This window comes from Protopterus annectens, chromosome 15.part0, assembly GCF_019279795.1.
Source record: "Protopterus annectens isolate FY-2018-M chromosome 15.part0, PAN1.0, whole genome shotgun sequence".
Lineage (NCBI taxonomy): Eukaryota > Metazoa > Chordata > Ceratodontiformes > Protopteridae > Protopterus > Protopterus annectens.
Window position 1 is genome coordinate 478,674,178 of NC_056749.1, and position 15,145 is coordinate 478,689,322.

Here is a 15,145-nt window from a genome sequence, read left to right on the forward strand (position 1 = left end):
CACATTAGCCCTGTTTGTACTTAAATATTCACTGTTCCAAAGATCATAGTTAGAGTCCTCAAACCTACAAGGGGATTCCATCTCTTGAGAGCCATTTAGGCCTCCCGTCAGCTGTTTAGATGTAGCATGGTAGGGAGGTAGCATTTTCAGTTTGGATGAGTATTACATTTGCAGGTCTGAGGTCATGACTTCATGAAATCAGGTCCATGCTTGGCCAGGAGCCATATCTCATTTAACCCAAGTTTTTTTTTCCTCTGAAGGAGTACTTGTTAAGCCTATCTCGAGACTTCTGCTGTCATGTTGCCATGGACTATGGAGCCAGGCTTGACTTTTCTAGAAGCTTTTTTCCTTCCTTACTTTAGATCCCTAACAGGTCAAGAGGTCTGAAGCCTATACTAAATAGAGAAGCAGTTTACATGTTATGGTTTGCTTTAAAGAAAAATGTAGCAGCACATGCTGTCCTGTTTTGTCAAATGAATAGGTAGACATCTTTGCTTGGTCACATGTTTCAGGATTGTCATAAAGTAATACTGATCTTGTCCCAAAGCTGGTATTGAGCAACTACAAAATTTCCAATTGTGCTGGTTGTTTTTAAAATAATACTGACCTAAGAGTTGTAGCTGTTAGATGTTATGTTAATTATTGTAACTTACTTTACTAAAAACATATTTTACAAAATATTGTTCTTTCTGCTCAGGTACACAAATTACCTATTAATAGGGAAAGTAGAGTGAAGGTCCCTCCCTCCCTTTGGTATTGCTGAATGAAAATCATGTTACCCCCCCCCTTTTTAATAAGCAAGCTACTTTTTGCTACAGAGAATAAAACTTTGTTAATAAACAAGGAATTCATTACTTCACTGGGTTTATCAAAAACCCTCTAATAGATTATTATTATTATTATTATTATTATATAATTTGACTAGTTCTAGTTACTGTACAAGCCATGGTGGTGCAGCGGTAGTGTTGTTGCCTCACAGCAAGAGGTTCTCCCGTTTGATTCTCGGCTGGAGCGCCTTCTGTGTGGAGTCTGCATGTCCTCCCCACAGTTGAGCAGCGTTCGAAAGACATGCGTGAATGGGTGTGCCTTCGTTGAAGGTTGGGCATCGAGCTGGCACCTCGGCACTGTAAAAATCTACTGCCAATCATTAGTGGACCACAGTTCTGCTGTGGTGACCCCTAACCGGGAAAAGCCGAAAGAAAAACAACAACAACAACTAGTTCTACTTACTGAGAATTTCCACTATCATTAGTAGCACAGAGTTATTAAACAATGATTTTTTTTAAACTGGAAACTTCTAAATATCTTAATGATTTTCATTTTATAATGCCTAATCATACCTTCTCAGTTAAGATAAAGATGTCAGTTGGAAGCATACCACAACCTTTGTGTAGGTTCCAAGGTGAAAGTAGGGGTCTAGATGAAGTTCATGACAGTGTTTGAATCACAGACTGTGCTTCTTTGAGATTCCCTTTTTGTTTAGAACAGTGACCTAACAGATCTTGTTCTCAGATGTCATATTGTTTTGATACCTTTTGGTTTTCAGTTTAAGCTTTTAAAACATATGCAGTTTTTTAAAAGTTAATAATATTTTACAGGACCAAAAGGCTTTCCTGGGCGAGCAGGTGAAGCAGGAACCCTGGGAGCACCTGGTTTCCCTGGCAGGATAGGAGATACGGGCCTACCTGGTATTACAGGACCCCCTGGATATAAAGGTAAGCAAACCTAGTTTAAGATACCCATGCACAATTCACAACATACACATTTCTTGTGACTGCTGTTTAGTGTAGAGTATTATATTGCACTGATCAAAGTACTGATCTAGAAAGAGAATGTTACAGGCTTAAATTCTCTTTTAGCTATATGTTTACTATGTATCCCTGGAATGACACCTTTAAACTGTCTGAATTAAAAAAATAGCTATGTTTCTTTCAAACCTTATCCGAAATATATTTCACATGATTAAGATAAGATTTCCTTAGCTGCTCAAAATTCAACTAAGTGCTTTGTTTTACCTAAGGTAAGTTTGAAGAATAAAATAAAGTAAAGTTAAATTCTTTTATAAGCTTCACAGTGTAGAAATATTGCATATATTCATTATGCCTCAGTTGTTGAAGTTCTTCACAGTACATAGCACTTCCATTGTTGATATCATTGTTATAATATTGTCATTGTTTTCCTCTTAACTTTACATTTTCTTGACTATTATAATGTGTGCTGTACATTTAGCAACTGTGCATTAATTCTCAAGTACAGTCTAACATGGATTTGATGTTGTGCTTGGCTGTTGCATCTAGTTGTATTTGTAGGTGAACTTGACTGTCGGGCCTAGGTTGTGGCTGATTCCTTGAACCAGATTACTTCCCCTGTGAGCAAAACAAAACTAACTAAAACATGCCAATTCATTTTTGATAGCAAGGGTGGAATACTCATGAAGGGTCAGATGCCCATGCTTTTCCCCTCATTGCTAATGGTCGCTGTACTACTTAGGGACAAGGGTCACTGCAGAATTCATTTGTTAATCAGTTAAGTGCACTTTGCATAGCAAACACTTTTCAACCATAACATGAGCTGTTGGGCAAAGGAAATACATTACAAAGATTCATTAAAACAGAAAGCATTCATAGAGAAGCAAGCTAAAAAATCAAAAGTAATAAACAATAAAAAAGGATGCATTAAGAACGCTCATGGAAGCAAGAGAACTATTAAATATAATCTAATGAAAGTTAAACAGGACACTAAATCTATTCTTGGATGTATAATACATGAAGTAAAAAAACAAGAACACTAAACGTATTTATTTTCATTTAAGAAAGGTGCTTCAACAAAGTATTTGTTTAAGGGTGTGCACACTTATGCAACCCACTTATTGTATGTTTTTTATTTTTTATATTTTATTCCCCTAACAGATTTGTTTGTTTTTCAATTGAATTGTACAGGTTATAGGTCACATTAAAGGTGGGAAAAGTTTTGAAATGATTTATTGTGGTCTCATTTTTTTTGTATCACAAAAACTAGGCATTTTAACAGGGGTTTGTACACTTTTTATATCCTAAGCTAAGGCTTCTGCAGCAGTGTTCAAATAGTGCAGTTGTGTAAGTAAACTTACCATAATGGTAGATTTTCAAAAGATCACTGCTGCAGTAGCTGCTCCCTCAATTCCACCCTCCCCCCTTATTTATTTATTTATTTATTTATTTTTTGTTGCCAGGATGTGGACATTGAATTTTATTTACCTAGTATTGTCCCCTTTCATGGCTCTAGCCTCCCTTTGCAGTTGGCATGAAAGCTCTGAAGAACATCCAGACCACTGATTTTCTCCACTTTCAAGTCAAGCTATTGTTAGTCTGGGTGCATGGAAGGTGCCCTGAAGCTTTGGAAGCTGACTGGCTGGCTGTTTGCCAGCTGTTTTATCCTACTTAGGATACAACTCATATAAGTAAGACTACTGATGAAGTGATCATTCGAACATCTACTGTTATGATAAGTTTAAAAGCTGTATTTTCCAAGCTGGTGACAAACCAAGCAGTGCCGTTTAGCTGACAACCATACTAGGCAATCCTGGTAGAAGATGGTAAGAGATGGAATTAAGGACCTTTTTCAAGTTAATGAATAAGGTCTCACTTGACATTCCCTTGATCCATGTTCTTGTAAAATGGTAGCAGTACTGTTGAAATGCCTGAACCAGTCTTACTTATCATGGAGGAGCTTACAGTTAGCTGGATGTTCCTGCTGTACCACCAACAACCCAGCTTTGTTTACAAAGCCAATGCAAACATGCTATCAGGGAGTATGGCTGCATGACAAGTCATCAGTGCCATATGGTGATGACAGGGAGATGATTGCCACAGTTCATGAAATGACATATGGCTGATGTAGAGAAACTGGAATGGTTACCACTTATTTTAACAGTAAGGATAGTACATGCTGTCTGCTGGACACCATACACACTACCCTTACAGATAAGAGGGATAGAGATGCAGCCTCTTACCAAAGAAGATGGGCCGTCTATGCCCTGATGTTTGTCAGATGGTATGTGGCATGGAGTGTCTCCTCTTATATGTAGTGCTCCTACTTATATCATGAATATAAATGTACTTGCTGTCTTGTTAACAAGTAGCACAACTTCACCTCAAATTTATAAGGTAATATGTTGTGTATCTAGTGGATAGCATGTCTTTACATCTTGTTTTTTACAGTATTTGGCAATTCCCCTACTTTAGCCTCATATCCTTTAATTGACTGTAGCTTTCGGCTACTTGGCTTCAACAAATGCTGCAGTTAGCAACTTGTGATGTAGCCAGAGTGCTGGATTTCTGGTCAGCTGTTAAGTATCAAAGTGAGAGTATGGAACCTCCAGCCAATTATTCAGTTTCCAGTAAAATACAGGGATCCAGTAAGAGGCCAAACATATCCGGTACCTTGCATTCATAATTAATGTTAGATAAAAGTTCTAAGCCAGACCACCTTATTAAATTCTGAGCATTATTTTGCCTCTGTAGCTGAAAAGAGGGTTATTTCTATATCTTGTAAAGTGCCAATTTGCAAAATTTTAATGCTTTGTTTTGACATTGTTTCAGATCATTGATTGAACCATGTCAGTGAAAAGTGTGAAATATTCAAGTGTAGAACTCCGAACCACCATGAAGTTCCTATTCCTGCAGAAGAAAACTCCAAAGAACTCCATAAATGTATGATGCAAACATTGAGTGACAAGTGCTCTTCATACTCAACTGTGAAGAAGTGGTTTGCAAACTTTCAGCATGGAGATTTCAAGACCGAAGATGCAGCAATATCTGGGAGGCCTCAAACGGTGTCAACTCCTGAAACTGTTGACCATGTCCATGAATTGATTTTGGCAGATTGGCGAATATCAGCTAAAACAGTTGCTGAGACACTACATATATCCAGAAAATGTGTTGGGTTTGTAATCCATGAGCAGCTGGGTATGCAGAAACTGTCAGCCAAATGAGTGCCCAAATGTTTAAATGCCAACAAGAAAATATGTTGATTGGACACTTCCAAGTTGATTTTGTAGCATTTTCATTGAGCTGGTGCCAACTTTTTGGAATGACTAGTTACTGTTGATGAAACATGGTTACACCACTATGATCCTGAGACAAAACTACAGTCCATGCAATGGTGGCACTTAGGTTCATCAAGGCCAAAGAAGTTCAAGAACCAAAAGTCAGTAGTAAAGGTCATGGCCGCAGTGGTTTGGGATCAGGAAGGTGTTGTAATGACTGACTATCTTCCAAGGGGCCAAACAGTTAATGCAGAATACTACTGTAACTTGCTGTGCTGATTAAAGGAAGCATTGAAAGAAAAAAGGAGAGGAAAGCTGCAGAAAAGAGATCTCTTTTTGCAAGAAAATGTACCTGTTCATAAGGCTGGCAAAATGATGGATGTTTTAACAAAATTGGGGTTTGAATGCATAGACCATCCACCTACTCACCAGAACTTGCTCCATCTGACTTTTTCCTGTTTCCAAACCTTGAAAAGAGTTTGAAAGGGTGGCAATTTTTGAGTGAGTTCATAGGTTGGTACTAGGCTGTCTGCCCGAAGGCATTTATAAGCCTAGCCAGAATGTGTTGGCTTTCACCACCCCCTTAGATTAGTTCCCTGTGCCTCTGTCCAGCAGAGCCACTGAAGTGATCCCCGAGGTAAACTTTCTGTTTCCCATCCACTCGTCAAGGTTTCTTTTGAAGAGTGTTAGCGAGGAGCTCTGCCTAATGTAGATTGGGATCTTGTTCCAAAGCATGGGAAGTCTCTGGGACAGGAATCTGTCCCTCCAGCATGTCCTATTTATTGTTGTGGTGAGGTTTAGATCCCTAGAGTGTGTGGCTCGAGGGGATATGGTTTTCTTTAGGTGGAGCATGTCCATCAATTCTGGGTTGGACATGGCCTTATATGTCAGGCAGACATCACCTCTGAGTAGGCGGTATGCAACCAAGTACAACTGGAGTTTCTTCCGTCGAGCTGCATAGGGCATGTGTTTGAGGCCAGTGATCCTCTTGGTGAGGTACTTCTGTGGTCTTTCCAGCTCTTGCAGGTATCTTGTAAGGTACATCCCAAATGGGGCGTTGTACTCTATGATGGGTCTGATGAGTGATGAGTAGAGGGACACAATTACCTCTTTTGATCTGGATGCGAACACTTTTGTGATTAGGTGGGCCACGTAGAAGGATTTTTTAACCACTTTGGCAATGTGATTATCAAAGGTGAGATTACTATCTACTTGGGTCCCTAGATCCCTTATTACGTCATCTGTATTTAGGGGACTACCACCTATGTGGTAGTTTGTGGGTACTTTGTTTTTTTCAAAGGGGGTGACTATGCACTTTTTGGCATTTAGCTTGAGGCCATGATTTTGACACCAGGTATCCGTCTCAGTGAGACCCTTTTGGAGGATATCTGTGTCAGCCGGAGAGTCAGTTATAACCCCTAGTTTGCAGTCTGTGAACTTGGTCAGCCATAGTCCTCCTGTGCTTGCCTGTACCTCTGAGAAGTATATGCCGAACAGGAGGGGTCCTAGGACTGAGCCCTGGGGAACACCACTTGTAACTGGTTTAGAGTCGGACCTAGAGTTGGAGGAGATTGCAGCAACAGAGCAGTAGTTAAGTGACCAGAATTCAAACTTTTTTTACAGGGTTACAGAAACTTCAGACATGTTGTTTCAAATGTGTTGAACTTCACAGTGAATATGTGGAATAACTTGTAAGTTTCATGGCTCCTCATCTTTCTCTTCTAGGTCAGGCTTAGAACTTTTCAGCACCCCCTTGTAAGTGCATGCAGGTGTATGTTCACTTTAACCAATGTGCTGTACTACATACTAGGAACCAAGGAGGAAGAAATATTTAGATGTTCATAATTTTCAGTGCTGCAGTAGCCTTTGGCTATTTGGGCTCTATCCTGCCCAAGATACAACAATCAGCCTTTCTTCACAAAGATCTGGCTTATCTTCAAGTCTTCACTGTGGTTGCGTATGCAAAAGCTGTAGGAGGGAAATTAGCAGCCAGAATGCAGGCAACTTCAGTAATTTCATGCTGGCCTTGAGAGTGCATCTGTGGGCTTCACAGGATCAATTGTCAAGTTTTTCTCCTTATTTCTGGCAGATAAGTCCCCATTGGGAAAACCCTTCCATGTTATTTTTAAATGTTTCTATTTTTTGACAGAATTGGTATTGGTCTCTTTAAGAAGATGGTCAGTGTTAATCTTTTCCACTTTTATGAAAATGGTCAATGTTTAGCTTTTTATTACAACAGAAGCTATTTATTTAGCTAGAAGAAAATTCTATAGCTTTTGTATTCTGCTTGCATTACTTTGTGTTTAATAAGGCTTGGAAAAGGTTTTCCTTTTGTGAAAGTGTTATGCAGTGCTTGTGTACACTTTGTGACAACCTACCTCCTTTTCTTTCCTGCAGTTATATTTTACCATACTTATTTTTTTATTTATTTATTGTGGGAATGTTACTATAGTGTGTTGCTTTTCAACTTTCTGTATGTTAAGGATTGTTTGGAGAGGTAGGTGTATAAATTATTGTGTTCACTTTTTAAATTTACCTCAGGACCAACCCTTCTAGCAACTCTTACCAGAATTCAGGCTATCTTCCTCATCAAGGACATGGATAAAGATACCAGTCTAATTCTTCTTTCTCCCCCTGCACCTAAAATAATAAAAAAAAATACCAAGGAGCCCTTGCCTTTACCATGGGCTATCTCTATGCTCCAGACTACTGGTATCCTTGTGACCTTCTGGTGTTGCTGTTACTGCCACTTTGGACTAGAGATTAACCCTTTGGCTGGTCCAGTGTCCATCCTAGAAGTGGGAAAAACATTTTTTTTTGTTTCAGGGAGTTTCATCAGGGATTTCCTCTCGGTGTAGTTGGGATATGAGACCTACTCCCCAGTCTAAAGACCAGCCTCCTAGTTGATCTTCTTCTAGGGATGCCCTTAAAAAAAAGAGCAAAAAGTTAAACATTCTTCTGAGGATACTGTTTCAGTAAAGAAAGATGAATTGCTTACCATGGCTAAAAGTCTATTGCAGATATTGAACCTGTGGAACAGCAGACAGATTTGTCTTCCGATGCTGGTCCTGTGGTTCAGAGGGATGAGGCTTCAGATTATTCTAATTTTGACAGGGATAGGGTGTCTTCTTCATTTTCTTTTCCAGTCCCTTATTCTAACACTAATAACAGTTAATTTGCAGTTTGTCTTTATGAAAAGTTTCCTTTAGCATCCAGAATGAGTCCGTTTTTTCACTTGGGACAGGTGGACTTTCCCTTGTCTGATAAAATATACTACGATATGCTTCTAGTGGATGTCCCACATGCCTCCTGTATTCCTCCTCTTATTCCAGTCTTACGGGATGCTTTTGATTTTGCCTGCAATAACCCTGACAGAATTCAGTTCCTAAAAAGAAAGACTTGATAGTTTCCTAGTCTAACAGTTGTTTATATTTGCATCTAAGATCAGATCCACTAGCTATTTCTGTTTCTTCTGCTGCTACTAATAAAAATGTAGTCAATGTCAGTCCCTCTCCTCCTGATAAAGAAGATAAAGCATTTGACAGATTTGGTAAGATATTTTTTTCTTGTAGCACTTTGGCTTTTAGAATTTTGAACTACCAGGCCCATATGTTAACGTACATTCTGGCCTTTGTAGACAGTTTGAGGAATTTCTCTGTTACTCTGTCTTCAGAAAATGGGACTTATATTCATTTTCTACAGCTTCTGCTACTGCTGCTGTCATGAGGCCTTTTCCTGAGTACATAACTTTTAAGTTTTCTGTGTTGGAAATGTTAAATTTTCCTTTAGATAAGGACATTCCCTTTGGTCCATCTGTTACCTAGATGCTTAAATAGCTTGATGAAAAGGGTATATTAATTCAAGAGGTTATTACATTTCTTCAACATCCGCTTTCGAATTCCCCAAGTTTTTTTCTTCAAAAAACAGAACTAGCAACCTCATCAGCTTTCCTTCAAGCAGTTTTCCAACAAGAAAGGGCAGGAAGGTTCTGGCACAAAGTAGAGAGCCTTTCAAAAGAAAGGACAAAACCCTATCTCATAATAACTATGCCTCCCCCCCCACCAGTTTCTCCCTTCTTCCTCTTCCCTCAAAATATCACTCAAATTGTTTCTAAATTTATACATGTGGAAAAAGATTGTATCAGGCAAGTGTATTTTTAGAGTGCTTCAGGAGGGTTTCAGATGGCACTGGAAAATGATCCGTTCTTTTTGAGGGATTCCCTTTCATCTTCAAAACCAAACTGTTCCCACTTGTTTTATAGAATGTGCTTGTCTTGTGGGTCATAGAAACAGTGTCTTACAATCAGTTGGAAAAATATTTTTTCAGGAATTTTTCTGGTACCAAAAAATGATTCATCTTGGAGACCAGTTCTCGATATGTCCTTTGCCAACCTGTTACAAGTTCAAGATGCTAAGTTTGCAAGATCTGTTACCTCTCATCCCTCATATGAGTTTTATGTTAAGATTAGACCTAAAAGATGTTTAGCATCATATTCCCGTAGCCACGGAGTTCAAAAGTTTCCTCAGATTTTCTGTGCCTGTGTTACATCATAGTTTCTCTGCATTGCCCTTTGGATTGTCCACAGCTCCAGGGTCCTTTACAAAGAGTCTAACTCCAGTGATTGCCCCATAACAGACTGCATGGAATTCACATTTCCCCTATTTAGATGACTTGCTTATCTTTGCAGGAACTTTTTTTTTCAGGTGTCAGGAGTCACTTTCTTGGGTTTCAAATCTCATCCTCACATTGGGCTTTCTGATCAACTGTTAAAAATCCTCCTTGCAGTCTTCCAACAGGAAAATATTTCTAGGATGCCCTCTAGAGTCAACCCTGCAGAAGACATTCCTAACCCAGGAAAAAATGTATTTGTATCTGGAAGTTTTTCTGAGATTCTCCATTCTCAGGCTTCAGCCAGGAAATTTCTCAGGATCCTAGGGTTCATGACTTCTGTGATTCTCCTGATTTCTCTGGCTAGACTGCACATGTGATAAAGACAATGGTTTCTCAAAATCATTCCTGTCAGCCTCTGAAGTATCAAATTCCAGTTTGGTGCTTTGCAAAGATCAAAGTATGGTGGGGGGAACAGATTTGTGCAAATCTAGACCTTCCCTTCTTTGTTCAAATCCCAGTTCAATCTGTAGGAATGGATGCATCTGATAATGCCTGGGATGCCGTTTCAGTGGGGGTAAAACTGCATACCATTTGGGATACTGTAGACAGGCCAAAACAGATTAACTTGAAAGAGATGTTAGCTTTGATCCATGACCTATAATCTTTTCATCAACTTTGCTTGCCAGGACTCATACAGATCATAACAGAAAAAATATGCCACAGTGATGTGGTACATAAACAAGCAAGAGGGTAGCAGAGCCTCCCTTCTTTGAAGGATGGTTGTGGTGGCTTGGGATGTCACTCTAAAGCATGGTTTTCCCCTGCAGGCCTTCTACATCCCGTCAGAGCAAAACACTATGTCGGACAAGGTTAGCTTGACCCTGTCAGACCCTCTCAAATGGAAATTAAACAAGGTCATTTTTCAGAAATTAATAACTATTAAGGAACACCTCAAGTGCATTGACAAATAAGCAGATTCTGTTCCAGGACTCCTTACAGGTAGACTGAGGGAACAGATGCATCTCCAACCTTTTCACTCATATGCAGGGTCATTCTGTAGCTTCAGAGGGCCTCTTTAGACATCTATGTGGTAACTCCATGCACAGGCAACAGTTCTCCTTTCTTATGGCATTGGCCAAGGTCAATTGCTACAAACTTCATCAAAGATCTAGTCACACAAGACCAGGGGTGTTTGATACATTCCATTCTCAAGCTACTGCAACTACCTTCCTGGAAAATTCTATTCTGATACGGTTTAGACACCTATTTCATGAAGATGTGCAGCAGGTACTAAAGGAGAGGCAAGAGAAAATGTTGCTAGGAAATGTATAACAACAAGTGGAAAAGATTTTCTAGTTGAAGGGCTGTAATAGAGATTATGTTCCACTTGTTCTCAAATGTTTGTGCGAGCTACCATCCTCTGGCATTATTCCTCTGTCAAAATTCATCTTGTAGCCATTTCAGCATATCTGTCCATGACTTCACCACTGTCCTCTTTGATTCTCATTAAACAATTCATGAAAGGGATTTTACACATGAGACCACCTAGAAAGAAATCGGTTCCTTCTTGGGACCTTAACTTTGTACTGGAAAAACTAACCATGTCTCCATTTCAACCTGCTCATGTGGCAGTTTTACAGTTCATTACTTCAAACACCATTCTTTTTATTGGTCTGACATCTCCAAGAAGAATATCTGAGCTGCAGACTCACATGGTGGGTGAACCCTACCTGATATTTAACAAAGATAGGTTACTTTAACAACCAATTCCTCATTTGTTGTTAAAAAGGATAATTAGTATGGTGTATAAAATATTGCATGATAACTATAAAAATCTATTAGTGGAGGTTATAAAGGATTGGGAAGAGAGATTGGATAAGGAATTCACAAGCAATAAGAGTATATGTTTATGTCTCCCAAATATGCAACAAAGTCTAGAAGATTCAGGCTCTTTGTTGGAAAGTGTTTGCAAAGGTGTTTGGGTACCGCAAGCAGACTCCAAAGAAATTTCCTTGGGCAGATTTCAAATGTTAGATGTGTGTTAGGGAAGAAAGAGATAATTAGGAATATATTTTTAGAGAGTGTAATTAGTTTTCAGACTTCCCTGCAGACTACTCTATCAGAAATACTTGGTAAGCAAATTGGTGTAACTAAGGAAATGATTTTTTGAGCTGTGATACAGAATTGGCATTGTCTACACATAGTAAGGCCTTGCTGAATTTAATTCTGGTAGCTATCAAAAAAAGCTATTACTAGAAAATGGAAATTGAAGTCCACTAGAAAATGGAAATTAAAGTCTAAACCAACCGTACTACTAGTAGTACTATAGTAACAGAGATTAAAAAAAAACTGGAAGTAAGATCTTTAGAAAAGGGTAGGAGCAAATTACATAAAAAATGGGAATTGTGGGAGCAATACATGCAGAATAATATTTTCAAGGAGTAATGAGGTTTAAGGGAAGGCAGGAATTGAATGAGCTATGTAATGTTCAATCGTCAATGACTGTACAGAAGATTATATATAATGTATAATATTTGCAACTGAAAATATGTCAGTATTTATTTATGTAAAGGTATGATTGCCTGTGTCATAAGTGATAATTCAATAAAGATGTTTCTTGTTTAAACAAAAAAAAAAAAGAACGTCCTCATTTATGCCCAAAGTCGTCTCAGAGTTTACTTTGAATCAGGCTATCAGTCTCTTGGTGTTTTACCCAGAACCTCAAAACCAGGGAGGAAAAAAATTCTAGATACACATAGATAGCTCGGGTGCTATGTCCTTTAGAAAAGCTGATCCGCTATTGATTTCCTATGATAAGACTAAGAGAGGACAACCCTTCTTGAAACAAGCTGTTTCTAGGTGGCTATTCTTAGCTTTTGTTTTTGGTATTCACATATCATTTCCAGGTGGTATCAAGGCGTATTCTGTAAGAAGCCTTTTCCTCTACAATGGCGTACTGGAATGGAGTGGACTCTAAATGCATTCTAGAAGCAGCTACAGGCTTCTCTGTACATATATTAACAAAACATTGCAAACTAGATTCTTTTTATATGTCCAGAGCTAGTTTTGCAAGGACCAGACATTCTGTAAACCCGTATATTTCCACCTCCCAGGTTGGATAAGCTTAGGTAATCAACCCAAATAGTTAAAGGCTGCTGCAGCAGTGGGAATGATATAGTACAGTTGTGTAAGAACTTACCATAACAGTAGATGTTCAAATTCCACTCCTGCAGTAGCCATACCCACTTGCTAATCCCCGTTTTCTTTTCTATACGTAATTGTTTAGGGGGGATATAAAATGTTTTTGTATTGATATCTAATCACAAGTATAGGATGAGGATGCTTCCTATTTTCTTCTGTGGAGAAGGAAGTCCTGAGGTCACTTCCCTCTGGCTCCAATTTATCTGATTGTTGCTGGCCAGTCAGCAGCCAGAGGGAAAGTGTGGGAGGATGCCAGAGTTTTTGAAGCAGGGTGGCTGTTGCTTCCTTGGCAGGAAACAACCCAAATAGCCAAATGGCTACTATTGCATTGTGGAATTCAAACATCTATTGTTGCAGCAAGTTCTTAAACAACTGCATTTTTTTAAAGATGTTTTATGTTGCGCTGCTGTTCTTAGGCATCCAGTACTGTCCCTAGTATGGGATTCGATCATACCAGCTGTTAGAGGTGTCTAACAAACTTTTGTTAAGCATCCTTAACTGTTATGATCAGGTCACACTCTAGGGAAGAGCTTAATGTGCTTGTCTTTTTTCTCAGTATTGGATCATAATCGCAAGGTTCCATGCAGTACAGTAATGTTCTGTAATTAGATCCAGTTGTTTATCTTCAAAATTAAGCGATGATGATGGCCGTTAGGAAGACCAGCGTCACATTTGGCTGTTTTATAGTAAAACTGTTATTTAGTCTAGCAGATGAATATAGAAGACTTGGAAGCAGGACTGTTTATTATTTCAAGTCCTTGTGTTTTGTTTAGGAATAGGACTTATATAATATCCAAAAAAATGTGGAAAAAGTGCCAAAAGCATAACAAATAAACTGTAGAAGGAGGCAATGGAAGACAACCAGAGTACAATCCACTGTTTAATGAAGTACACAGCAAGACACAAACATAAGAACACATTAACTGAATCACCACGTTTTCGTCACAGTAATTTCCTCAGATGAGTGTGCCAACATCTAAAACAGTTTATATACACAGAAAGTCCCAAGCAAGCAATTAGTCACCATACCTATCCTGTAAAAGTGCCTGCACTTGAAAATGTGTATATATGCAAGTGTTTAAAGCAAGTAAAATGTATAAAATAGATAAAATATTGACATCCAATAATAAAATATGTACATATATTTGTTGATTTATTATATTAAACTCAAAAAAATCTTTGTTTAATACTTCTAAAATGGTTGAAAAGTTATGTTTTAAAATCATGGTAAAACCTCATAAAAAAAGCAATGCAATAGCACCATCTGCTGCAGAAACTGAAAATGACATTTAAAAGCAGCACAAATGTTAAAAGTTTAGCTTCCCTAAGCTTTAAAACAGGTTTTAGTGATACCATGTCATTCAGACCTGGAAACTTGATGGCTTCCAAAATCAGTTGCCAATACAACTCCCTGTAGTCCAAATGTGTTTCCCAAGGACCACCTCTTGGGTCAATAGGTATGACTTCCACTACAAAGAAATAAAACCCTGCATCTACACAATCTTGTGTATGCTTGTATAAAGCATTGTTTATATTTTCCCCTGATGTCATAATTATGTTCATACATTCTCATTTTTAATTTTTTTCAGTTTGTCCTATATAAAATGCATCACATTTGTTGCACAAGGCTAAATAAATAATTCCATTAGTGTTACAGTTAGCAAAACCTATAGTCTTAATAGACTTGTCCCTACATTTCAAGTAGTGTGTCATCCACTATAATATAAGGGCATTGTGCACAACTGCCACATTTTTGTTTGCCTCTCTTACTAGAATTGTTAAACTCGTGTGTGTTGTTTTCCAAAACATTTTTAATGTTGCGGCCCCCTTTCTATATACACTTGAATGGTTTATTAAAACGTACTGCAAGTCTGATGTACTAGCGAATCTAACCCATTCTTCTTCAGAAAAATTCCTAACAATTCCTGCCTTGCCATCATAAGTGATAATCAAAGCACTGTTGTAAACATTGTCTTCTGTGCTTGTAAAGGTCTTGGTGTTACTCAAACTTTCTCCAACACAGCCAAAACTAGGGGCAAATCTTGTTTTTCTAGCTTCAAGCACCTCAGTATATATTTCTGTCAACAATTGTTCTGGGTAACCCCTAGCTTTAAACATGTCAAAGAGAAGAGCACTTTCACTCACAAAGCCATTGTCGTCCGAAGTCATTCTACTTATCCGGACGTAATGCCCTTTCACCACTCCCCTCTTATGATGGTGTGAGTGGGCACTAGTATAATGTAAATAAGAGTTTGAAAAAGTAGCCTTTCTGTATAGTTTGGTCTTAAAATTCCCATTACACTTACT

General features: G+C 38.5%; 1 protein-coding gene across 3 annotated transcripts in view; it reads left to right on the plus strand.

The window, feature by feature from the left end:
• Positions 1–15,145, plus strand: part of COL4A6 (collagen type IV alpha 6 chain) — a 4,024,271-nt gene that overhangs the window by 3,820,273 nt on the left and 188,853 nt on the right. For all 3 annotated transcript variants that reach the window (XM_044057202.1, XM_044057203.1, XM_044057204.1), the window contains one exon: positions 1,599–1,715. In XM_044057202.1, the coding sequence (XP_043913137.1) occupies positions 1,599–1,715 (117 nt within the window). The remainder of the gene's footprint in view (positions 1–1,598; positions 1,716–15,145) is intronic.